Source organism: Arvicanthis niloticus, chromosome 11, assembly GCF_011762505.2.
Source record: "Arvicanthis niloticus isolate mArvNil1 chromosome 11, mArvNil1.pat.X, whole genome shotgun sequence".
NCBI lineage: Eukaryota > Metazoa > Chordata > Mammalia > Rodentia > Muridae > Arvicanthis > Arvicanthis niloticus.
The window spans coordinates 61,012,374-61,040,132 of record NC_047668.1 but is presented as its reverse complement, the minus strand read 5'-3'; the positions used below and the strand labels follow the sequence as shown (position 1 = coordinate 61,040,132).

General features: G+C 40.1%; 1 protein-coding gene across 10 annotated transcripts in view; it reads right to left on the bottom strand.

The window, feature by feature from the left end:
* Ltbp1 (latent transforming growth factor beta binding protein 1) overlaps positions 1 to 27,759 on the bottom strand; it is a 381,523-nt gene that overhangs the window by 141,020 nt on the left and 212,744 nt on the right. For all 10 annotated transcript variants that reach the window (XM_076942288.1, XM_076942287.1, XM_076942286.1 and 7 more), the window contains 3 exons: positions 24,347 to 24,571; positions 22,647 to 22,921; positions 1,556 to 1,658 (listed from right to left, as the gene is read on the bottom strand). In XM_076942288.1, coding sequence (XP_076798403.1) covers positions 1,556 to 1,658; positions 22,647 to 22,921; positions 24,347 to 24,571 — 603 coding nt within the window. The remainder of the gene's footprint in view (positions 1 to 1,555; positions 1,659 to 22,646; positions 22,922 to 24,346; positions 24,572 to 27,759) is intronic.

Here is a 27,759-nt window from a genome sequence, read left to right as displayed (position 1 = left end):
GTAATCAGAGACCCTGTATGTCTGAGAAACTAGGACCCCAAAAGGTGGTTTACAGCAAATTACCGTGCTGGGAGAGTAGTTTTAAAAAGAGATGGAATAGAAATTTTGAGGCAGTAGTATTTTAGGTTGAACAAAATGGTTTGAAAGGCAAGTGAGAAGCTGGAGAGATGGCTCAGTAGTTAAGGACACTGGTTGCTCACTTTACAGCATCTACCTGGTATCTAAATGGCTAAAAGCACACTGCTATACACAACTCTACTACCAGGGGATCTGACTCAGTCTTCTGAACTGTGTGGGTACCAGGCACAAATGAGAAACACAAACAAGCATACAAGCAAAACACTCATACATATAAAATAAATATATTTTTAAAGGTTTTAATATATATTTAAATATATATTATATTTAAATATATCTATTTATATTTTTATTTATATAATATATTTATATATTAAAATATATTTAAAACCTTTAAATATATTTTAAGGGTTTTAAAGTGAAAGTATCAGTCCAGTCAAAAATTAAGATGAATAAATAAAAATCATCTGACTATAGCAAACGAGATGTCCCTTTCAAGATGAATGAGGAAAGACAATTATAAAAGTCTTCAGCAAAAAAAAAAAAAAAAAAAAAAAAAAAAAGTCTTCAGCTTTATGAGACAAAGACCGATGACTGAGAAGAAAAAAAGGAAAAAAGTCACTTTTGGAGGGAAGAACAGAAGTTTAAGAAAACTCAACCTAAAACAAGTTAGTACTGCCTTTCTAAGATGTGTTCTTTGAAATATGTCAGTCAGAGTTAATGCTATGTTCAAAGATAAAGCTTTTTTTTTTCTCTACAATCTTTTTGTAGAGAAGAAGGCGATGGAATGGTGTGAGCCTGGATTTATTCAAATAACAGTTTCTGGAGAACACTCAGGGGGCAAATCACAGCACTGGTGCGGCAGTCACTAGGGACTGGGGCAGTACAAAGCAGTGTTAAGAAAAAGGGGCAACGTATTAGGTTCTGTAATTACACATTTCTTTTTCACAAATCAGTAAGCAGTCAATTCCTCATCTGAGCTTCTTTTCATGAAGGATGAGATTTGCAGAGTAATGAAATGTGTAGCCTAAGTTGTGGAGACTGACAACACTTTCATTTAAGGAATCTGACCTAATGAATAGTAGCTGTTCTGACTTTTTATAGGGGTTGAAACACTTGTTTGCATCTTAAGAGTCGTCTACTCCCAATTCCCTAGGGCCTGAAAAGCTGATTTTTTTTTCTCACAAATTCTTAACAGTGCCTCCCCTACATAAGTAATTAAACTTCAGAAGGTGACTGGTAACTACTTAAAAGAAGGAAGAGGAAAAGGAGGAGGAGGAGGAGGACCAGGAGGAGGAAGAGCTGGTATGAAAGTTTTAATGGACTTGCAATGTCTCTAGAAACGTAGGTTGTAACACTATGTTCTGGAATATAGCCAGAGATCTCTTTGACGGTCTAAGAGACTCATGATTAAGAGTCATGGTAAGAAAAGAGGTATGCTCCATTAACCACAGAGGAATGATGAGATGTCACTTACATTGCTTCTTGGGGCATTTCTGGCATTTGTTAAAGCCCCAGGAGGTCCCCACTGTCCCACAGCAGTCCTCTTGCTTTGAAAGGCCAGGGAGCGCTTTGCCACACTGCAACAAGGTGTGAAACAAGGAGGTTAACTGAGTGCAGGATGCCCACAGCCCCAGAGCTGGGGAGCTTCACAGTCACTTTAGAAACAGTTCCCTTGATACCATGCAATTACAGAGAAAAAAAATGGCTACAAACCTTGGAGGCCAAATACTAGGACAGAATCAATACAACACTGGAATGAATGAGCATGTTCCATACATGAATTCCTTTGCATTTTTAAAGTCTTAGAAAATCTGAAGCAATGGCACGGGTCCATGCAGAAACTTCTGGGTTTTACCACTTGCCCAGACTTTCCTTGACTGCACCCTGCTCTCTCACCTGGGGTATATATGTCAGCTTTCAGATTTCCCCACAGCAACTGCTTGCCCAAACATAACTTCATTGGCTTGCTCTTTCATTGTTCCTCTGTTCTGCATTTATTGAACATTTGTAAAATGTCCCGTGAACTGGGATACAAAGATGGATATGTGCACTGGACTGAAATGTATAACCATAAAACTATAGAATCAGCTATGAAGAGGACAAAGGGGGAATCACAGAACCTAAGGGGGGCCAAGAAGGAACAGGCCAGCAGAAAACAATGCTTATAGTAAATGACTATAGAGGCTGAGCCAGATCAGCTCTGGCAGAGATTAACACTCCAGGAATATCAGCCAAGCTTGGAAGGGGCTGGCAAGTTTAAGCAAGAATAGCCTGAGTAGGCAGAACAAATATCCTTAGAACTATGGTTCAATACGGTCAAATGTTAAGGTCAGGTGGGACGCCTAGTCAAGCACAGGAGATCATATGACACTCAGGCCTAGGACTGAAGTTACTTAGAACTATCTAGAAAATAGATCCTGTCTTGCAAGACTGCCCAAGGACCAGATGGGCAATGACACTTACTTGACTCCTACTTCCCAGATGCACAGGATAAGCTCACAGCCCACGTCGCTGCCTTGTGTACAAACGTAGAACATCTAAGGAGTTCCTCTGTTTTTCCGGGGGGGAGGGGAGGGGGAATCCTCAAAGGGTTCTGAGAGTCATCTTTTCTAAAACAAATCGGATAGCATAACTCTACTGACTAATGACCTCCAGCACTATTGTCTGTCATTGTCCCCTGGCATGCTAGAGAAGTCTTCTCTTGTCCCACCTGAGGTAGTATCTTGTTGCCTTCCACCTCTGAGCACCAATTTAGGCTGGGCAAAGGATCCTTTATTGCCTGAACAACTCGTGTCTTTTTTGAAGCTGTGTTCTCTCTCGGGAATGCTATCGTATTTTTTTTTCTTTCCTCAGACTTTATTTCTGCTACAAGGTGCAGCGCTCACATTTCAGCTCATATTTCCTTCCCTTTCCTTCAAAGATGGTCTACACAGGTCCACTGCTACCAGTGTCGGTCCAGTGCCTATGTATTAACGACTTGTTATCCTTACATCCCCAGACAGGACACATAACAAATGCTCAATAATGCAAAATGGAGCAATTACTATGGGAAAACCTATCAGAAGTTAGCGTGCATGCCCCAGGACAGGGGAACAGTACAAGAAGGGGGAATGTCAAGGCCAATGGTGATCCTGAGAAGGACAACAAGGTGTTGACACAATTGGCAAGCCTCCATAGACAGTGTTTTTCCCTTCCTGTTGGATGTAGGCATATCTCATTCTGAGTAACTGTTACATACACATCAAAGAAGGCCAGACACAGCATAGGGTTGACATTCTTTTCCTTAATAAATTTTTTAAAATTTTAATAATTTGGACAACCATTATATGCTTTCTAAAAGCAGTATGTGATAGAGTTTAAAACAGTAACTGGGACTCTATAGAGAAATGGGTATGAATTGTGGTTCTAGGTCCATACTTACACAGGTAAATTTTTTATGCATAGCATAGAATACATAATAGCATCTTTCTACATGGTCATGAACTTGAAAGGTAAAATCTATATACAATGGTGAGTACTTTGCCTGGCACATATAATTACTAAGAAAGTTATCACTACTATCACTATCATTTATCATTATTATCATCGTTGTCATCATCTGAAAGTTCCTTGTTCCAGATGTCTCAGGTCAGATGTAAATCATCAGACTACCCAAAGAGCAGAGTGCATGAATGAATTGAAGTGCAATATGGGTATTCTGTGAATCAAGCTGCTTAGTCAAACTGTTTACTTAAAACTTCCATAATCAACATGAAATGCATTTATAGGAAAAATAAAAGCGAGTACTGAAGACATTTTGAGTTGGCCCTACTTTTGAGAAGAAGCTAAAACTATGTATAATAGAGTCCTAGAGCAAGTGAGCAAGGCCAAGGTCACCACATCCATGACACCTCGGGAGTTACTCTGAAGGTAGGAAGAAATAGGCATGCTTGTTTTGAAAGAGGGAGGAAAGCAACCCTGTTGATTGGATGAATGTTGCCTGTGTGACTGTTACAAACCAGTGCACCCATAGGGAAGCCTGTGGGCAGGTGGCTCTTTGTTGGCCATGAGTACTATGTGCTGTCTGGGAATACTCCCATCCCAGGGCTGGACCTACACCAGGGCCAAAGGAGGAAACAGACATGCATGAGTAGTGTACACACACACACACACACACACACACACACACACAAACACAAAGGAAGAGAAAGAATCAAGGTGAAGACAAACTACTTGAATCAGGATTGTTCCCCAACACTCCTTGAGTTTAGCCATAGATGACTTAAACCCAAAGCATGAAGATTAGAAGCTGGAATGGAAAGGGGACAGTGACTATAGTATAAGACATGAGACAAACAAAAACAGAGAGGTCTCCATTGCTGAAACCTAGCTGCCAACATCTGCTTAGCATTCGCTTCTAGTTTCATAAACTGGTTGGGTTTATTTGAGACACCAACCACTTTGCACACAGCTCATTCTTGTACCAGACTCCAGGCTCTCCTCTTAATCAGGCAAAGCACTCAACACTTGCGGATTTTATATGCTCAAAATGTTAGTAGCAGTTAAAATCCAATTTTCACCTTGGATTCCTAGAATGTTTTATTTGGTAGGGCAAAAATAAATCATTTCCCTCTACTGGGCCTCCAAAAAGGTACAAGGTTTTCATTACACGATCCAGGCTGCTTTATCCCATGGCTTTGTTTTTGCAGGTCTACAGCCAAGAGCAGCACAAGCCATCCGATGATGGAATAAATGGGATGCGTAGGTGGTACCATGGCACTGTGCATGTGTCCCGAAACTGGGTCTACACAGCGTAGGAAGAAGCTATGAGTGGTGAAGTCATGGTTATAAGGTACAGAGTTTTCTATTGATACCGTCAGCTGTTTAAGAATAAAGAGGTTTCAGTGTGTATCAAGAAACATGATGTGAAAGACCTCTGTGGGGATACCCAAGGCTTTTTCCCAAGGCCACTAGAACCCACAAGTCTTATCTGAGTAGAGTTGAAAGTAGTCAGAGTAGTGGTGGTAGTGGTGGTGGGGTAAGCCAAGGGACGTCTCTCTAGCACTGAAAGACCACAGTGGAAAGAATAATAAATCATAGAATGAGTTGGGATTCTCTGCTCTAAGACTGAGAGATTCTCCTTCGCAGTAAGATGTACTCATGAGGACATAGATACCCCTAGCCTTATTTGTCTTCAGAGATCCATGTCGGTTTTACAAGTGGAACACACAAATAGATTTCCTCTCATGAAGTCAATCACCACATTCTCAGAGAAAGACCGTCAAGCATTTCAGAATGCATCATATGTGAAGCAATCTAGAGTCCAATTCACACTTCGGTTCTTAATTTTACCAAGCCAAAGCGCAATAGGCTCTAGCACCTCAGAAAGCTCCCATAACCTTCAGCACTAACATCTTCTGGGATCCACCTAGGGCAGGGCAAGCCGAGTGTTCAGGCAACACATTCTGTGAAGATCAGCTGGAGGATGGAGTAGAGATAAACCTACTTGTGGACAAGATGGCAGTGTTGAGGTACAGCAAGCAAGCTGATTGTGTAGTGACGAGATTTGACAGACCTGAAGACCCCAAATCACAGGCAAAGGGGTTTCATCTCACAACATGGACAATCTTTTCACTGTAAATGTTCCTACCTAACGGGAGATGGTGGGAGCTGAGCCTGATGGATCATCTCTCAGGAATGCCCAGAATGCAAAGCAAGTGACCTCTATAGTTTCTTCCAGGTTTAAGAGTGTGAGGTCAGTATGTGCTGCTAGGTTACACGACTCTGTTTAGAAAATACAGACTAGTGAGGATAGAGTCAAGTTCAAATACTGTTGTCCAAAGTTTATAATGGGGCCAGGTCTGGCAGATGCATCTTAGCCCCCCTCCTTTGTCTGTTTCTACTTCTTCATCTCTAGCGTCTTCACTGGCTCTAAACCTTTGCCTCCTAGACTTATGGAAACAAGACAAAAGAGGGGAAAACTAACAGCTCCACTTGACCTTGGCATCTGAAAAACTAATGGTGGATATAAGTTTTAGATTTTTCTTCTCTACTTATTTTTATGGGGTCCATACATCAAAAGGTCAGGTCACTGAAGAATCACGTACTGTTGGCAAAATCCATGGGGTTAGAGTGTCCCTTTATTAGCACTGAAGATTATGGGAGTTTTCTGAGGAGTTAGAGCATGTTGCTATTTGACTTGGTAATGTTAAGAGTATGATTATTTCATGATGCAAAATAATTATAAATAATGGTATAAATGGAATAAAGGTCTTTAATTGTGTAGCTAATTACTAATAATTAACTGATTATGGGAAATGTACTTAAAGAATTTTTTTAACCTGCTTGAGACTATACATCTTCAGACCTCCACTCTACTCTTGAGGTAAAACCACCTAAGTTTGCTACTGAAGTTCAGTTGTGAGCATGGTCCCCTTTAGATCGTCACAAATCCAGGAGTGGAATCAGCGTTCAAAACCCACCATCTGGCAACCTGAGCTTCTCATTAACATTTAATCATTTTTCATTTTTATCATTTTTGACAATGAAAAAGCTCACTAACAGAGTTGCTCCAGAGATGCATGGTGACTGGGAAAGGCTGTTATAGACATTAGAACCTGGTTTTATGACATTTCACATTAAAACTGATCCTCATTCCAGAATGTTTGCTTCATTGTGTCAAGACCTGCGAAGCCCAGGAGTCAAGGAAAGACAGGAACACTGTTGAAAGCCACTAGACACAAGCTTTCCTACCAGCACTGGGGTATTCCACAGATTGTCCTGTCTTTCTGGACCAGCAATGAGAGACTAGAATAATAACCCCGACCTCACAGTGTAGAGAAAGTGACTGGTGAATGCCTAAGCATCTTTGAGATCAGAGCCTTTGGGATATCCTACACTATACTTTGGTGAGCAGATTGTAGGTTGAGTACCAGGTATTATTCATCTGTCCTCTAGCATGGGTAAAACTACAAGCAGGATTAAAGGGCTGGCCATTTTATAGGCTCTGAGAAGGATGCTGTTAAAATTGTTCAGATACTTCACTATAAGAAGGTGTGGTGGTTTGAATGAAAATGTGTCTCCTGGGCTCATAGGGAGTGGCACTATTAGGAGGTGTATTCTTGTTGGAGTAGGTGAGACCTTGTCGGAGGAAGTGTGTCTCTTTAAAGTCTGAAACTCTCAAGCCAGGCCCAGTGCCACTCTTTCTTCCTGTTGCCGGCCAATCCAGATGCAGAACTCTCAGCTCCTCCTCTACCACCATGGCTGCCTGCACACACTTCCTACTGTGAATAATGAACTAACCCTCTGAACCAATAAGCCAGCCCCAATTAAATAATTTCATTTACAAGAGTTGCCATGGTCATGACATCTATTCACAGCAATAAGACCCTAACTAAGAGAAAAGATCACCCCATGAGGACAATGTCAAGAACCTACTGTTTAGTCTAACTAGTTGAGACACTTAAAAATGACAATGTAGAAATGTGCTTAAAATCATCCTAATTACATGTATGTAATTATCTTGTTCTTGTTATCAAGAACCACTTAAAATAAAGTATCAATATTTGAAGCTAGAAAAAAAAGACACTTTCTTGAAAAGAAAACACATCACTAAGCCAAAGGAGAAAATAAACTTAAAACATTAAAGCAATGCAGAATTTTAAAAGTACTCCCAGAATCACACTGAGGGAAAAACCCAGAAGGAAAAGAGAAATCTGATTCATTGTAACCCTTGCAAAAGCACACAAGTCTGGACTCAGAGCTGAAACAAGGAAGTGACTCAATGGACTGGAGAAAGAAAGTCCAGAGGGATGGAATAGTTCTCACAATGCAGAGGGCCAACCATCAACTATGGGCAGACAGGGTAAGCATAGAGCAAGGCAGCTGGACCTGAAGGAACAAACAGAGGGAGCAGAGAGGCAGAGAGCAGGGTGTGCTAAGCTCTGAAGAATTTTCCCAATTTGGGATTCAACTTGTAGTTGGATCTAAAAGTCAACCAGGAGACAGGGAAGTGGCTATACAGACCCTTTCCCAATGCCAAATGAGCTTTACATAGCTTCTACGTAAAAAACAAACTGGAATATTTTAAGGAATAGTAGACACAGTGATATAGATGGCTAATCAATAGAGAAATAAAAGTCCCTTAAAAAGGTATAATTTGGGGCCTGGGAGATGGCGCCGTAGAGAAAGTACTTGCCGTGCAAGCGTGAGAATTCCTAAAATTGGATTCTCCAGAGTCCACATAAATGCCAGGCAGGAATAGTAGCCTACTGAGATCCCAGCACTCCAGAGGCAGAAATGGGCATCCCCTGTACAAGTTGGCTTTCTAAAGTGAGCAGAACTGATAAGCTTCAGGTTCTGAGGGAGACTCTACCTCAATAAACACAGTAGGAAATCATCAAGAAAGACACTAGATGCTAACTTCAGGCCTCCATATGCACATTCAAACATGCATGCATACATTCATACATACATACAACATACACGTCAAAAAAGGAAGGTACAGTTTTCTGCATTTGATATCCAGGAATGTAAACTGTGACCAAACACAATAAAAGCATATCATTCATGGAAAAGGTAAACACATTCAGGAATAGTCAAAGAACCAAAACAAACAAACAAAAAAAGGTACAACTGGATTAAATGCCCTTCAGGGAAGTTTAAGTTCAGAAAATGAAGCCTTGAAGACTGTTCCCTATTCTGTGGTGACCCACAACCACAAAATTATTTTTGTTGCTCCATCAGAACTGTAATTTTGGTACTGTTATGAATTACAATGTAAATCTTTTTGGAGATAGAGGTTTTGCCAAAGGAGTCCATGATCTACAGGTCGAGAACTGCTGATATAGGGTATTCTAACACCAAATCAAATACCCAACTTCTACCTATATGCCAATATTAGCACATTTTCAATGGTATAATGGCCATTTTTTAAGTCTGTGTGTATGTGTGTACACACACACACACACACATGCACATGCTCACATGGGTCTACATGGGAGACTATATGCCCCATGGAGAGATGGTGTAAGAGGTAGAGTAATAAAAATAACAAAGGACTTAAGACCCAGGAAGCCTCGGAGTTGTCCCTGTCTGCCACAACTCAACAGGAGACACTAAACGAATTAACTTTCTGCATGCCAGTTTCTTCACTAATGAAATTGCGAAGGCAAAATAATTGATATACAATCGACGTTCTTACATTTAATGATTTATGAAGCTCCCGGAGCGGCACTTGGGTGGCTGAGGAATAACGGTGAATGTTCACCTCTGTCACAGTTTCCCTATAAAGACCAGCATTCCTTAACTGCCCCTGCCTACAAGCCTGACTACCCAGAGCTTATGGCTCTGTACAGTTCCTACTTATTCAAAGGATGACCCAGACCCACTTCATCAGTGATGACCATAGTATAATTCCAGCCCTCTCTTGAAAACTTGTACACACACAAAAAGGTGTCTCTACCTACCTGAAATTAGGTATGGTTCTTACATGGTTTCTTTCTAATTATAAAGGATAGTTACAATAAACGTTTTATTATTAATAAGCAACTTCTCAGAGGTATTCATAACCTTCATAGAGATGCAGATTTTGTATGTATGGAGCATGTATGCAGGGCCACAGGATGACCTATTCACCCACATCACATAGCTACATCACTCTTTAATAGCCCTCTGTACCATTCTCATGTCTACTCGCATACAAAAGCATGCTACTCAAAAATTGCTGACATTAAACCTTGAGGATGTTTACCAAGCAAAAGTACTACCCTCATTATTGTGATGTTGAAGAATATGAGTTGTATTTCATAAAAAGCCTCTACATCTTTCCATAAAAATAAGAATAAAGTCCTTTATGAAAAATCTCTGATTGTACATGAGAGACTGGGATCATCTAAACTCATCCTGGGTCTTTGCTGCTATGAATATTAGCAATCGTTCATGGTGATAGAAACCATTCCATTTCAGCAAGGTAACTCTTGTCCACCTTCCATGCAAAATGGCTCAGCTGTGTCTCCAAATCAAACTGAAAAGCCTCACCAAAAGCTCTTCCATGTCCCTGCACTAAAAAAGTTAACTCTATTTACTTTTATGAGCCAATGCTAAATATTCCAATTTTTTAACATTGTCATTAATGCAATGAGAACGAACAACGTATTTGATTCTACAGGGACTGCTGTCCTAATGGGGAATTCTGTACTGTGGCTCACTGGCAGGGCAACAGGCATTGTCCCATAAAAAGATGAGGAAAATGCTTAAATGTTTCCAGATTTTCTAAAAGAACTTGTAAAAAAAAAAATTGCTTTGGCTTGAGCAGAACATTCTTCATGGGCAAGTTCTTTTTTCTTTTTTTTTCTTTTTTTTTTTTTTTTTAATGTCTGCCCAGCTTTCTTTTATTAGAGTAATTAAAACAATGTTGGCATTTGGGGTATCTGATATACACATAATCCTCTGATATTTCAGGGTATTGATTTTATAAAATATCTGCTGTGACTGGGCATTAGCAGCTGGAAATATATCCACACTGATTTCTGACAGTATATTTGCTTAAAGCCTGCCAAGCCCAAGCCATGTGTTCAAGGAACTCCAGACAACGACTTTAGTTTATGAAATGGTATTTTTGAAGTAACACTACAGTAAGGATTGGGTTTTAATGTTAACATACAAAGGGGAAAGTATTCTTAAGGATACGCCATATGATTCTCCTTTATATCTTCACCGTCCCCCCCCCCCCCAAAAAAAAAAAACACACTGAATCCAGTTTTCTATTTTTGCTGTCTCTGTGATTTGGGAATTTTGACTGACAAGTCTTCCAGATTGTGATTTGTGTATCGTTGGTCTTCCTGAGCTGCTAAAAGAATAGTTAAGTTCTATCATGACTCTGTTCTCACGTAATTCTCACTAGGCTTTCTGCTATAGAAAAGCAACATAGAACATATCATAAATTGGAACAGTAGTGAGCAAATAAGTCAAATTTATCTCATTTTTATTATAAATTTTAGTTTGTATACAAGATGCCAGATTTGGCATTACATTTGCATAAATGATCATCATCTTAAATTTATTTTAAACCCTATTGACAGGGCTATGGATTAAAAACAAAGAGCTTTGGGTGAAAAAATAAATAAAGATGGGCATATAGGCATGCCTGCTGTTGCTATGGCAACCAGATCACCGGCAGAGTGATGTTTATTTCTTTAACTATGCTGGGTATTTCTCTATGTTAAACCTCATTGCTTAGCAGTTCCCTGTTTGTGTCTATAGACATGATGATGAAAGGAACAAAAGCCATGTCAGGACTCATAGAACTATGCAAAATTTTAACAAAGGGCTTCCCATTTGGTCAAGTTTTCAGTTCCTTTGTGTCCAGCTCAAGTACACAGAACTTAAAACTACCAATTACCTGTGGCTTGGACACATAACTCAGTAGAAAAACTAAAAGCCTCCATTAAAAGCAACAAGTTTATTCACATCCCTGGAGCAGGAACTAAGCTTGTATTGTCCACTGCCCTTCCACATATGACAGGAGCCATCCCTGTCCAACAAATAGCCATTGGCTTCCCAACATATCCCAGTCCCTAAACATTCTTATATTTACTGGGCTGCCATAAAAAAACTATCATGAACTAAACTTTGTGTGTATATATGTGGGTATGCACCTGTATACAGCTGTGTACCAGCTAGAGGATAACCTTGGAATTGTAGCTCAGGTGCTGTCCATCTTGGTTTGAGAGTTAGGGTTTCTAAGTGGCCTGGAGCTCCCCAAGAAAACTAGCTGGCTGGTCAACAAGCCCCAAGAAACTCTCTCTCTCTCTGAGATTACAAACCCTCGTCACTATGCCTATCTCTTCTTGTTTGTGTGTGTGTGTGTGTGTGTGTGTGTGTGTGTGTGTGTGTGTGTGTGTGTGTGTGTGTAAGGATTCTCTGGACTAAACTCATGTCTTCATACTTACATGGCAGAAACTTTACCAGCTGATATATCTTCCCTACATCAGTGCATGGCTCTAACAACACACATTCATTTCTTAGTTTTAGACCTTTGAAGGCCAAAGTTGAGGTGCTAGCATGGACAATTCCTGCCTTGTAGGCAGCAGCTGTTTGGCTCAGTAGTCATATGATCTCTTGATTGGGAGTCTACAGGAAGAGAGCTAGAGTACAAGATAAAGGACTCTGGAGTCCTTTCTTCTAATGATACTAACCATGCCATGCCACAGTCCCATCATTATGACTTCATTTAACCTCAACTACCTCCTTTTATCCTCTACGTCAATATAGTAACATCAGAGGTTTCAATACAAGAAATTGCGGCATGCACTTCAATCCACAGAATTGTCAGAGAGGACCGTGTACCTGACCAGTGAGGTGTGAGAAATGGGATCAACGTTCCTGAAAGCGTTTTCTTTCCCAGCTATGGGGATCAAGTATTATCATAGTTCAATTCTGTCAAAGTTCAAGTACTGTGAGTTCAATAGTATTGTATAAATGTATAAGGTAGAGTTCTCCACTTTCCTCCAGGAAACCAGTCTATGTAAAATGAAAGCACTTGCTAGGTTTGTTATTGTGGTGCATCCTGGTCCAACTGGAACAGCATGAATGCTACTGAATGCTATTAGCAATGATTCATATGTGCCCATCATACAGCCCATCCTAAGAGGCCTTGCCCTCATGAAAAGCACAAGATTAAAGGCAAAAAGAGAACAAACCAGAAACAGTCTGACTAGATTCCAGGGCAGTCAGAGAAGAAGAAAGAAAGTGCACTGAAGAAAACTCCAGAGGAGGTGACCCTTGAGCGGCTCCATCTCAAGTCAGAATGGTTTTGGAGGCAACACGACAGGTATTTGCTGTAACTGACATTTGTCTAGATCACTCTGCACATATGCTTTGTACATGTATTGTATCGATAGTGCCTATAATTGCAAAAAAGGAAAGATGTCAAAAGTGTCACAGCAGAAGCACACAGGACTCAGATGTCTCAAGAACCTTCTCAGTTCAAGATGTGATGAAATAGGCCCAGGAAGTGGTGAGCTTGTGATTATGGGATGTGAGCTATAGACTTAAACTAGATGAATCAGCACATGCTCGTCCCTACTTTTGGGGGCCTTGAATACGCTCTTTCCCTTTCGCTCACAGTGTTTCAAAGGTCAAATATGGCCATAGCTATGAACGTTCTCTACCATCTATCAATTTTATAAAAATGCACTGTTCTACTAAGAGGCTTGCCTCAAAGCCACAGAATGTGAAGACCGTGTTTTTAACTGTTGTCACAGCTTGCCCATTCTCATCAAGTCCTCTGCAAAAAAAGTTATGCTGGAGGTGTTTCTGTCTTGTTCGAAATATCAGTTCACATTCTAGAATATTCTTCAGAACTGAAAATATGTTTAAAACACTCTCAGTGCTGGCAAATCCTTGAAACTGGCGTTAACCTGGCCATTCTAAGCTTTTAGATTCCTTAAGAAAAAAGTCATATGAAGATCATCAGTAAAGACCAATCTTTCTCAGTTCAAAAATGGCTTTTCCTTCAATTCAGGCATGTAGGAATTATATGATGGCAGGCTTGGAGAGATGGCTCAGTGGTTAAGAGTGCATACTCCTCTTGCAGAGGATCTGAATCCAGATCACATCACCCACATCAGGGTAATCACGCTGCCTGTAACCCCAGCTTCAATAGATCTGAGGACTTCTTCTAGCCTTTGAGGGTACCCGGAGTCATCTGTATCCCATACACATGTACACATAAATTAAGATAAAAATAAACTGTATAAACAATCCAATGGTGGTAGCACTATGTACAGCCTCTGAAGACAATCTTTCAATAGAAAGCAATATTCAGTTTGCATATAAGTACTTTGTTACATAAAAGGAAGAAGAAGAAGGGGGAAATGGAAGTATAAGAAAAATCTAATGCTGTAGTTATTATATCAGAAATGGAGTTGGACAGAGATGGGCAAATCTTATCATTTCTCAGAATACTCCATGGAACTGTTGTTTTTATCACAGATTCCAAACTATTCTTAGTAAACCAGATGATTCAACTTCAGTTTAGAAAACATTAATTTAATCTAATAGAATAGGGAGAAGAAATGACTTTAGCTCCTCATAAATACCATTTATGAGGATCTAAATACCAGTTATAAGTTTTTAAACATCCTTGTAGTGTCTAAAACTCCATCAAGGCAAGCTATGTTCTCTTCAAACTCCTTTCAACACACTCAGAACTTTGTCAGTATCAGAACTGACTTACCAAAAGCCCTAACTCCGGGTCATAATTATTTTCAACATCTGATCCTGTGTAAAAACCAAAAGTCTAATAACTGTAGGTTTATGATTTTGGTATGCCTTAAAGGTAAAATATGGAATCGTGATGATATTCCATGTCATGGGAAAAGTATTTTTCATCGCCAACAAAATGGAAAAACATCTGAGAAAAGAGTCAGGGAAAACCAGTGAGTTGATGCAGTCTTGTTTCTGTATGGACAGGTCAGAGAGAATAAAGACTGTAGGTTGGTGAGTTTGGGGAACCTACAGAGCAACTGCCTGGAGGAAGACTGGATGTTAAGCTACAGGAAGTACCAAGTCTGGGTCCCACCCATTCTGTGAAGTATGCTACCCCAGTTCTGAGAATCTATATTTGACTCTCCCAATGTCTAAGCCCCACATCCCTCATCCAAGGAAAACTAGTTCTCGAGGCTGGCAGACACTCAGTGACACGGAGGTATGTTCTCTCTCACATGCGGTGTTCCCCCACCTCCTTTGGATCTTAGCCCTGTATTTTGCTGGTCTTTCTCTGCTCCAGGCAAGAGGCCCCCTCACAGGCTGTCTGGCAGAAGTTGCTGGAACCAGACCAGCGAACACTTAAGAGCTCCAGAACCTATCACTGAGATGTGCAAAACACCTTCAGCAAAACCTTCTGCTATTGACACAGGTAAAGTCTGGCAAGGATGGATACAGAGAGTGGCCATGTAAGAGACACTAGAGACACGAGACTTGCTAACACCCCATTAAGTGTTTCTTGGGTTAGGACAAGAGAGCACTTGAGAGGGACACTGAAGAAAAACCCAGATGGCATAGGAAGTGCCTGGTGTTGATGACTTGTTCAACCAGAAAAAGGCCAAACTTCAGTACATGTCATCAGCATACCCCCAACTAGGAGTTCTGTTCAGGGAGAAAGGCAGATCACTGGGAAATCCAGCTCTGCCATCTCAAACCTCTGGACAAGAAGAACCTGTAACACATGAAGGTCATTGCTTTGACCCTTCTCACATCTCCTGAGCAGGGCCAGCCCTAAAGACACAAGGCCTGCCTGAGCCAACACTAAGGAGAAAACAGGCCACATATTCACTTTCCCCTTCTGCTGAGCCAGGCAGCTAATGCTGTCACCTCCAGACAGAGCACTGTATAATTGAGAGGTCAAGGTTTTAGGAGCATTTGGTGTTTTTAAAAAGTTTCATTACATTTATTAATGTATTTGGAGGTGATATCTGCATGTGCCATAGCACACAAGAGGGGGTCGGGGAACAACTTGTGGGAGTCATTTCTCTCCTTCCACCATGTGAGTCCCAAGGGTCAAACTCAGGGAGTCAGGCTTGGCAGTAAGTATCCTTACCCACTGAACCATCTCGCCAGCCCCATATTTACTCTTTAGACATCCAATCTGTTTTGGTGGTTTCTGGCTTCCATTTAGGGAAATAGTTGGTATAGAAGTGTTGAGATAATCCAGCATGCTGTTGGGGTACAGCTAGGATTTCAGTTTTAGCTCTAGCCTCACCCCATTAATCTACAGAGCAAGTCTAAAATATATGGGAATTAAAGAGCTGCTTTCTAAGTGAAACTTTGTGTCCTAGCTCTGTTAACTGGGCAATAAATTATTTTCCCATTACTGAGAAACTACTTTGGAAGCCTGCAGCCCATCTCCCTGCTTTCTGCTTCCCTTTCTTCTTCCCTCCCTCCCTTTTTTTTCCCTAACATGGGCTTCTCAGGCCTCATATCTACTTCCCCAGCCTCTTGTTGGTCTCTGTTAGGCTTTTAATATAAACGTCTCTCAGAGTCTTGCATTCCTGGATACCTGCTCACCAGCTGATGGGGCTATCCGTGGAACCTTTTGGCCTTGGGGCATAACTAGCAAACTAGACCTTGAAGACTCCATCTCAGCCTTGCCCATTCTCAGAGATGTGAAGAAGCCATGCCACAAACTCATGATCCCCAGGACTAAGCCAGTTTTAGCCAGCATTCCTCCCCCGTGTTGAGGACTCTATTCCCTTTTAATGTCAAACCTGAACCAAAATAAGCCGTTGTTCCACCTGGGGATGTTTTGGCCATGTATCAAGTCATAGCGGAGACAAATGGCACGAGTACAGAATCTGTGCAAATAAAGCTAAGAACTCTTTCTTCAAACACTTTCTAAATAGTACTTTGAGCCAAGCAATTAGGATACTTTCCATTTTCAGTACAAGCTTTCTTGTTAATTTCTCAATAGTGTTTATTTTTCCTTAAAACAAATGTGTAGTGGTCCTAGTCTACCTTCTACAATGACACAAGTACGCAACTGCATTTCTCACAAGTGTGCATGTGTGTTTCAGCACTGAGCTTTTTGACCTTGATGGCGTTGCCCAAGAGACACCTATCTCCAATTAATTGGGTTTTTTTCTCCATTTGTTCTTTCTGTTTCCATTCTTCCTGCCCAGTGAGAACCACTGCATCGGCATCTGGCACCACTAAGAGACGACCAAACAGTTTCTGTGTCATTTAGACTCAATTTTGCCCCAGGACTTATTATTTATAAGATGGATAATTAATGGAAACAGATTTTTTCCCAATGTCTGTTTTATATCATGTTCTATTCCTTTTATTTCTAATCTCCAGTGAGATTCTCTTCTTCAGTAAAATGTATGCTAGATGCCTTTATCATCAAATTTGTAGCGTATGATTTGTTTTTAGTCTTTATGAAAGTTTCTACAAGATCCATGGTGTTAATCTCTTTAACTTTCCATGGCTGCCGTCTATGTAAGTGTGCTCATGTGGCATTTTATTCTCTTTACCTATGTTAGAGCACTATAAAAATGTTCCGTTTATATCTACTTTGGGTTTTCCAGTATTTCTGCACTTCATAGTTAATCTGGGTGTTTATATGCAGAATTTTCTGCTCTTTCAGCATTTGCAATGTGAAGGCCTTGAGACATTTCTCTTTGCCTTCTTTGTAACGCCTGTGTCTAATTACAGGCCATGTTACCGCACTCAACAAAGAGACCATGATCCCATGATTGTGTAACCTGGCAATAACTAGGCCAGCATGGAAGCTGGACCCAGAATTCTATTGTTGTGATTCTAAACACTTCACAATTGAGGCCTTTTCAAACTATCTGGCATCACAGGGTCGCTGTAAAAGGCTGGTTTTCAACACTGGCATATCAGTAAAACGCATTTAGAACAATCGAAATTGTAGATGCCATCGAAGACCTGAATTTGGGTCACTATTAAGGGAACCATTTGAAATAAAAGTCACCCTACACAATGAAAGGGATGTATAGATTTAACATCTTTGAGATGCAGTAGTAGATCTGACAGGGACTTTCATAAAACTAGGCCTCTCCTTGTAGATGAAAACTGGGTGATGGAATGTTCAAGTTTCAAGCTCATGAAAACAAGTTTTCATGCAAAAATGTTGGTAATTGCAACCATTGAAGCTGTAACTTTAACTCGGTCATAGTGTGAACAATCTAGCAAATGTTTACCAATATATACAGAATATATATGGAGTGCAGCCATTTACTCTAAGTAACACAGAAGCTTAAATTGGCCAAGACTGTGACTTGCCAATTACTTCAAGAAGTCTTTCCTCAAAGTTGCCTTATGTCTCCTCTATTTCTACTCTTTAAATGATTCTTGGGATGCCTACTGACCCTAATATAGGCCAATATTTTAGCCCATGAAAAATTAAATATCACTTTGTATAAAAGTTAAAAACAAAAAGCAAAAAAACCCAAAGTTTCCTCCTCTGTGTTGACACTCTCTACAAAGGTGAAAATCGCTACAGAAATTTCCAGTGTTATTTTTCTCTCCTCTTTATCACAACATCCAAGGAAACATCCTCTTCTGACATAAATATACTGCCCAGAGATCTAGTCACTGATCATGAACCTTCAATCCCCTTACATTCTACTGATAAATCCCCATGCATTGACCCATGGTCAAGAATACATCACTCCTAACGCCAATCAAGGTTGGATTTATTCTTTAAAATAATGCCAGTTACCTTCCTTCAAGCCTCTCCTCCCACAGATTAGCTACAGTATGGCACTGAGCATTGGCCTGGCTTTGAAGAAAAGGAGCTCAGAACAGTTCAGTACACTACGCTCATTTTCTTCACAATGTTCTATAACCAAATCTTGATGATCTATCCCTTACACTACATATCTTTATTTTCAACCCACCTCTTGTTGACTCTTGAGCATTTCACACTTACTACAGGTCAACGTCTTATCTCTAGAATCCTCATGCCCAACCCCAGTCAAAAGATAGAACTGGCAAGTATCATTTTCTAAAAATTTTATTCAATGTATTACAGTTGCATTTTTCAAGTTCGGTGTAAAACACAGCATTTTATTTATAAGCCTAAGAAAATTTAGTTAGTTCCCTTTTCTTCTCATAAAAAATTTTTTTGAACACGCTAGGCCATTCCAAGACTGATATGATGGTAACCTGTATGCTGAGTTCTCAGAGTCAACATCTGCTGACATCCCTCCACATCTGTGCATGGAATACATTACGAGAGAAAACTATAGATATCATGTTGCATCACTCTTAAAACTATTACTACTCAACTCACAAGAACAAGGACATATTCCTGCATAAACCCAACACTAACATTGCACCTAGATAATTACTAATTCCAAAGTTACATCTGATAAAGTTACATCTGTTTTTCCATTGTTTCTGAAACATTTTACACCTGGCATGTTATTTGTAATTCGATTTAGGGTCAGCAAGTGGGTAAAGTCACTTGTAACCAACCTTAACGCCTTGGGTTCTACCCCTGAGAAAGAGAGAACTAATTCTCCAAGTTGACACCTAACCTCCACACATGTGGTGGTATGAGTGCTCCTGGCTCTGCCACCACCACACACACTTAAAATATTTAAAAGAAAATTCATTTAACCCCCATCTACTGTATGTCGCCTGTGACTCTTTCTAGAAAAATCATCCTACTTTTGTTTTTATAGCATAATTATAAAAAGGCAATGTTGTCCTACATTATGATTTTTTTCTGTTTTTATATGATAATTTACCCTCAATATTCCCTATCCTCTAGAGTTTAGCTGTGAAGGTTCAATTAGGCTCAGGTTGGACATTTTTGGAAGAGCATGAATATCGCTTGTGGTTGTGTCACCCTTAACCATGCTGAACATGATCCTTGGTAGCCACAGAACTTCAAGATATGTTGACCTTATTACCAGTCCTTTATATTTCACTAGGCCTCAGTTTTAAGACTTTTAAAAATATACACACTGAAGTTTGTCAGGATTCCCAAGCCATTTGCTTCTCTGGCCTCTTTAGATTCTCTCTCTTCATCTATTTCTTAAAACCGTCTTTTCTGTCTGTTGAACCTCCTCCCACTTTGCTCTGTAACTCTGGCTTCATAATCAATTACTCATTTTTCTTGACCAGTTAGATAGATCTGAAATTTTCCTCTAGGAAACGTCCATGGGCTTAGTTATACTTTACAAGCTTATTACCTAAATATTAGAAGCTGCCACAGAAATATGGACTGTTTCTGTCAAGATTATTTTGTATATGACCTCTTACAGCAATATAGAGACCTAAGTGCTTATTGATATCCATGCATGTTAAGTCTCGATAGCTTCAACTACAGAGAGTTCCCAATAAGCACGGGGAAAGTGATGTAGAGTTGGGTTTTCTCCTGACCCTATTCATTTAAAATCCACTGACACCTGTCTGTATCTATATTTCTTTCCAACATCTTGGAAGGACACATCTATCTACTATTGATTATTTTCCAATAATTATATGGGTCATCTAAACTGCACTAGATAATTAGGCAAATTTCACCTTCCAACAGTATTTCTCACAAGCAGAAAGACAAATACATGCTAGGAATGTCTGATGAAATAGGTCTTATTTTGAAGCTACGTGTCGGTGACTACACATGCAAAATGAATTAAGAATTGAGATCACTGTCTGGACCATGCAGCTGAAAGTCAGAACGGGATCCAGATAAGGCAAGAGTATTCCACTGGGCTTGAATTATTTAGGCAACTCTATCAATCACTCATTTCACTTCAATTGAATAGTCCAGTTTAGGCTTAAAAGTAATTTGTTTTCATCTTTTCTAGTTAGCATCATCTGTCCGAAATTATAGGAGAATAACAAGTTTGTTATGTTTCGTTTTAAAAGCCTTTTTATCATCTCTGTTCCAACTTGAAAACTAGGGAGAAAGGTACTGGGCACACAGTTTTAAAAGGATCTGCTTTTTCCTTTCTCCATGACCAACCTAAACTGGAATGACTAAACAATGCAAATGGCAGCAAACTTACCTTCTGTCTCCAAGCCTCATCTGGGGCAAAACTATGACCTGTGTAAAATTTACTTTCAGCTACATTATTCCTATCTATTCATCCCCTTTACTTCAAAGATAAATGTAAGTGGATGATGTTTCTTCTCTCCATTTGTTAATATGAGACTTCACTGGAGGAATGAAAAGTTATTTCAAGTGCCCTGTTTTAGTCAGCTATGTTCTCACTGTGACCAGGCGCCTGAGGAAACAACTTCTGAGAGGAGAGATGCATCTGGCTCATGGCCACGGAGGTTATAGCATATGGTAGGCTGGTTCCATGCTTTTGGACCTATGGTAAAGATGTACCTTACCACCTCATGGTGGAAATGCACCCTTCCCACACCAACCTGGTGACCTACATCTTGCAACCATGTGCCACCTTCCATAGTTCTACCAATCCCCAATCTCTAGTCAGATTTTAACTTATCCATGGGTTAAACCAATGATTATTCCAGAACCCTCAAACACACCTGGAATGCTGTCATACAAATGCCCTCTCTATCATCCAACTGAATTAAGGACAATCAGGATTGGCCTAAAAGTAGTGAACAATCAAGTATCCACGAGCAGATAATTGTTCCATTTGGAAGACTGAGAGTTTCCCCTGTCTTTGAAAAGTTATATGACACAAACATCAGCAACTATTCTTCTGTTGCTCATGTCTAAGCCTAAACTGGATTATTTAATTCTTGATACTTTCAAAAGTCTGACTCTATCAGAACCCTCCCTCTAAGCTAATATTTGCTTAGCTCTGTGACATTTACAAAATGTGGCTCACATTAATTATCCTGCTTAATTTTAACACAACTCATAAGCACTTTATTCTTGCCTCCAATTTGCAGATAAGGAAGTTGGTTGTCTGCCACCCAATGCTGAGCCACTGGTTCTAAACAAGGTCTGTTAATTCTACCATGGTGTCTTTCCATTCTGCAAGCTGCAACTCCCTTCAGATCCATAAGCTTACTCTCAGTTCTTCTAGAAGGGCAATGATGGCGATCCTACAATGACTTAGTATATAAAGAGAAAGGGCTTGAGGGTTAGTTGAGCAATGACAACTGGTTTTACAGTTCTACAGACCTTCCTTTTCCTTCTTAGCTCCCCACCTCACAAACATTATTTTTGGAATAAAGAACACATCTTTCTTACTTTATTTGGAGGGTATTTAAACCATAACCAAAAGACAGACAGAAGATCACAGGACAAAGTATGTCATTATCACATAGCCCAAAGAAGTAGTTCCAAGTGGTTGGGGAACAGAATCCAGAGGTTCATGATTTCAGAGGGAGCAAGGGGGCACACAGGAGTGAGTGACTGGTTAGAGGAATGGGAAGAAAGAAAATAATATAATTATAGTTTAATTAAAACTCTTTAAATAAAAAATAATTAGGTCATCTTCACTATACAAATGCAATGAAGGAATCTGAAAGGAATTTCTCTCACTTTATGATATAAGCTAAAGTTATGGTAAATCCAATGATATTCAAAATTCAAATTGAATAATTTCTTCATTGCCATCTTAATAAAAATTTATAAGAAAACAAAAGCTGGTATTAATTATTATCATATACGAGATTCAAAATTCAACTTTGTTTACTAACGCCTAAATTATCACTATACAAGTATACACAAGTATTTTCAAACATCTTTGTATAATGTATCTCCTGTACCACATCTCAAAAGAAGTAACCATAGAGTTCCAGCAACATGTTCAAAAGCTGAATACTTAAAATTATTCTGCATATCATATGTCAGCAAGAGTTTTCTCCTCAGTAAAGTGCCACAAAATAAATAGGTGTTGTAGACCACATGATCTCATTGGATCTCCTCACTTGCAATAAGACTAGCATAGCTGAAAAGCAAGTGAATAAGTAGGACTGTGCTCCAGTAAAACCTTATTTGTAAATGCACCAAAGCTTCCAAACTCTTCTGTAGAGATTTCTTTGTACCAAGTCTGGGCTCTTGATAAGATGATGTCCCATCTATAAGACATTGTCAAGATGGTCTGAACCACACTGCTCACCTGTGACCCAATGGTTTCCTGGAAGCATCGGCCAAGTTGTGTCTTAGCGGCCACGGGATACACGTGTGGAATGACCTGCTGGTGGGAGTACGTGGAATGTACTGTCTGAGTCTTCTGGACGGGCAGCCCTTGGTAAGAGACTTGAGACTGGCCTGGTTGAGCTTCTTTCACCTTCTGGCTCACTGGGCCATCAATTCTGGAAACCTGGTGTATCTGGACAGAAGCCTCGGGAGGATGTTTCACATGGATATTGACTATGTTGGGGGGAAATTTCACTACAAAGATCAGGAGGACAATTTGTTAATCATGGTTGATTAATAGGAAAGTCAGGATTTTTCAAACATGAAATGTATGTTACACAAACACAACAACGGACTCCACACAGGATAACATATACAAAGTAACCTTTTGTGACATAGACATCAAAATTCTTGAGAATTTTGTACTCAAAATGACAAATTCATGCAGTTAAAAAAAAATCAAGCTGTGGACTGATAAGGTGGTTTAGCTGGTAAAGGTGTCTGTCATCAAGTCTGATGACTTAAGTTTGATCCCAGTACACACATGGTAGAAGGAGAGAACTGACTTCATAATTGTCCTCTGACCTCCATACATGCACTGTGGTACACATACAAGTGTAAACACACACACACATGCACGCACGCACGCACACAGAGTGACACAAATGATTACATAATAAAAAATTTAAGTAAAACTACAATGTACAAACATTAAAGTATCTCAAAGTGATGTATTCAAGGACAAGAATATTATTTTAACTAGGTTCACAAATTATGAATTTATGATGCTCTTACCATAGGTGAGCCAACCTTACCACATGATAAACAGTTCTAAGAAATTAGTTACTTTTGTATATTTCATAAAATTTCTTCTATAGAAACTTCTATTACATAATTCTAGGACTTAAGTTTTTCCATTAAAAGTAGAGATCCGGGTTCCCAAGCATGTTTCTTTTATTTGTTTGTTTTACACATCTCATATAGATACACGCTTGAACACTTTCTGGTGATGCATTAATGTGTGTTTTTTATATGCGTAACAAGACTGCCTTTCTACCCTTTCAAAGAAAATTTTGGACAAAAAGTTCATCATTTGACACAAACATTCAGAGTTTAAAGAGTAAGATCCAGTAACACTTCACTGACCCCCTTTTAAAGTTGTATATTTCTAAGGATGCCAGCTTTGAAAGAATGAATTACTCACAGAACGTTTGAGCTCCAAGTGACCTACTTTGCCTTCCCTACAGATGGACAGACTAAAGCCCAGTGAAGTTAAGTGATTGTAGAGGACTCAAATAAAGTATCTGTCAGCTTCAGAACTCACTGTCAGGTATAGTGTGGCCCATGGTTTATTGCTGCTGTTGGGTCCTGACCCTGACCTTGTTCCTGTTTCTGTTTTTGACCTGGCACATCCATCACTCCGTGGTGCTAGGAGCCCCAGAGCAGCAGGCACCTCTTGTGGCTATCTTATTTTCCAGATGCCACTTCACTGTAGCCTAGACAGCTCTGCAGCCACATAGGTGGGCCCACATCCGATCTCTACTGTCATTTTTCACATCATGGATGTACACACTCCCTTTTGTTTCAAACCCAGTCCTCGCTACCTGCAGAGACTTCTCTGTGGGTCTGACCTGGTGACAGAAGACTGGATAATGAGCAAGATGAGGGTGAAAAACTTACCTTTGACGCCTTGCTGGCTGGTCATGGTGAGAGGCAAGGTATGTGTAGAATGGATGACGTGACTCCCCAATGCCTTGCCTGGCTGCTGGGCGTGCTGGTAGAGTTTAGGCATACTGGCACCAAGGACAGGGATCTGGCAAAGCTTTCCTGTGAAATTTGGAGGGCATTGACATTTGTCCCTTGAACTGCACTGGCCACCATTCATACATGGAAGATGGCAAATTACTGAAAAGGAAAAAAAAAAAGACAATGTGGTAAGTTGTTTAGTTTCCCAGAGGTTAAGTAACAATCAGCTGGCACTCTCCCAGCACACCCAAACACACATCCTAATACAGACATTTTGTTTCTTCTTGCATGAACAAGAAAAAACCCTCAGCTCCAACTCTTTCTAACTTTTATGTTCTTCAAACGGTGTCCTCCATGACTACATTTGCCAGAATGTTTTCTTCTATAAGATACTTTGGGACAGCCCACACTTTCCTTTTCCTCTACAGAACCCCACCATCCTAAGGCTGCTAATAGTCTCTCTGTCACTAAGTCTGACCGGCAGAGATTCCAGTCCAACTCAGATACTATGGCACCTTGCTCATCTAACCAATTCCCCTTCTTCCCCTATTCCGTCTGCATATTCTTTGCTGAAACTCTCCTTTGATTGTCCTTCAAACACTGCTGCACACTGTGCTCTGGTTCCAAACTTCTTGACCAGCTCCACACACTTTGCTATGATTCCATCATTTCCTCAAGCATGGGATTCCTGTTAAAGCTTTTTGATGAACTTCAAACTGCCTACAACTGTGTAACTCGACGTACATACCCCATACACACCTGTCCACCCAACCCCCAACCCCACATCGTCTATAGTTGTGATCATCTCCCTTCTAACAGCCACAGCCCAGTGGTCTTTAGCAGAATGTGGTAGTGTCTCCCTCACCTTACTAACTCAAGATCCGTTCTGGAATTTCCCTCTTTCAATCATTTTGAGCCCTCTTCCCTCTGCAACCTCATTTCTGAGATTGACCCACCTCCTACAGTTCAGCCCACTGACCTTTATTCAGAACTGACAAACTTGCTATGGAATTCTCTGCCTGGAATACCTCCCACTCAGCTCCCTTCAGCAGACAGAGTTTCTGCGTGTCTTTTAGACTCTGTCCCACCCTTGCCTCTCTGAGCATTCAGTGTTGCCTCTGCTTCCTCAGAAGCACTGTTACTGCCTCTCAGGTAACATCCCTGATGGCGATCCCTGATGACAATATATATATTAGTGAGGGGTGGATACATATATATGTGTGTGTATATATATATATTATACACACACACACATATATATATGTATATATATATTATACACACACATATATATATATGTATCCACCCCTCACTAATATATATAATATATATATCCACCCCTCACTAATATTCTGTGAGGTCAGAGAATCTGTCCTGTTTAATTTTTCTCCTCAAATATGTTCAGAATATAGCAGAACTATTTCTGCTCAGAATATAACAGAAATGTTTCAGGTCTGAAAACATAAAGAAAAAGATAAACACAAACACACACACACACACACACACACACACACAAAAGCAGAATAGATAAAGTTGTGTGCCTGACATTTTGTTAAACACCTTTTGTAGGTTGTAAAGAAGGGTTAGTCTTTACCCTTCAAGAATTTTCCAGCTAGCCAGTGACATTAAATGACGTAGCATAACTAAGGCCACAAAGAAGCAATGACTGTCAAATATGAATCAGATCCTTTGGAACTTCAGAAATAATTGAAAAAGCACTTCCCAAAAGACTGGGGTGAAATCTTTAAGACTTGGCAAAACTAAGAATGCAGATAGTATACACACTAGAGACCATCTGTGTAAAGGAAGAGGTAGCTGATTTGGGAGAGAGTGAGTCAACGTATCTTGTTTAAACCCAGGCTTTTTGAGGAACGGAAGGGATCAGGCAGTAAGCTGGAGTGTGAAGGCTTACATCAGACCAAAGGGCTATTGAAGACATGGTATGGGGTTTGGATTTTACTCTGTAATGGACAAGTTATCCCGAGGCTTGAATCAGAGGATTAACAAGGTTGCTAGCATGTTCCAGGAAGGTTGCTTTGCCGATGTGTTCAGGATTAGTTGAACAGAAAAGTGACAACTGCCGGGAGGCCGAGTGTGGAAACTGTCAGAATAACTGAGGAGCAGGTTGAAAACAGGGCTCAGGGTGATGGCAGCAAGCACTGAAAGGAACATGAGGTAATGTAACACTGCAGGAAGGAGCAGCAGGGTGTGTACAAAACAGAGAAGGTGGAAGAAGAGAGAGAGCTGGAAAACACCACCAGCCCAGCTTCAGCCCAGAAACTGTGTTTCAGATCCAGTCAAACAACCACAGTCTGGAGAGCCCCTGAACTTCCACTGGCATCCCATCTATTCTGAGAAATCTCAGGTAAAAAAAAGACATAATGACTCTAGAAGAGCCAGTAACCTTGTAAATCCCAGTACAATTCTACCATTAATTCCAAAACCATGATTTGGCTCAGCTGATGAGCTGAGTGGACACTGGGTAACAGTAAAGAGAGTCAGTCCCATATTTAAATATACTAATATGTTATGCAAATGTTCTATGAATAATTTATCACTGGAATACAGGCACTCTCTCCTTGTAACTTGCAGGAATTGTATTGCCCATAGTACCTTCAACAACCACCTCAAATGTAAACTTCGACACTACATCTATCCACCTATCACTTCAATCATGGCAGGTAGGTACCACAACCAGAGGCTAATCCCATCACTTCTTTCAAGTTCTGCCAATGAGAGGGTGATACGCATCTCTTAGTTGGAACACAGACATCAAGGCAGGAAGTCCTGCTGCCTCTTAATCTCAAAGCAATAAAATGATGGAATGTTTAACCAATGTGGATAATCAAAAGGTGACACAGACAGCAAGGAGCGATGATAGCACTCTGAGAACTACACAGTGCACAGTAAAACACGGTACTACTTTGAATTTGCTTCCAAATGTACAGTTCCTCATGGTGTGGTGACCACTGACCATAAAATTATTTTCATTGCTACTTCCTAACTATAATTTTGCTACTGTTATGAATCATAATGTAAATATTTGATATGTACTATGCCTTTAGGTAATCCCTGTGAAAGAGTTGGTTGTTCCCCCAAAGAGGTCTCCACCCACAGATTGAGAACCAGTGGTTTAGAGTACAGAAAAGAGATTCTATGCCATAAGTTATAAGGTGAGACAAAAGTAAAACGTGCTCACACTGTTCTTAACTAGTCTCAATCAAAGAAATAAAACATTAAAATTTTCATGTTTCCAACATTTCAAATTACAGTCTAGTTTAAAAGAAAGAAAGAAGAAAACCAAATGGAAATTAGCCTTCGTGCTTTGTTTTTGTTGCTTTATTTAC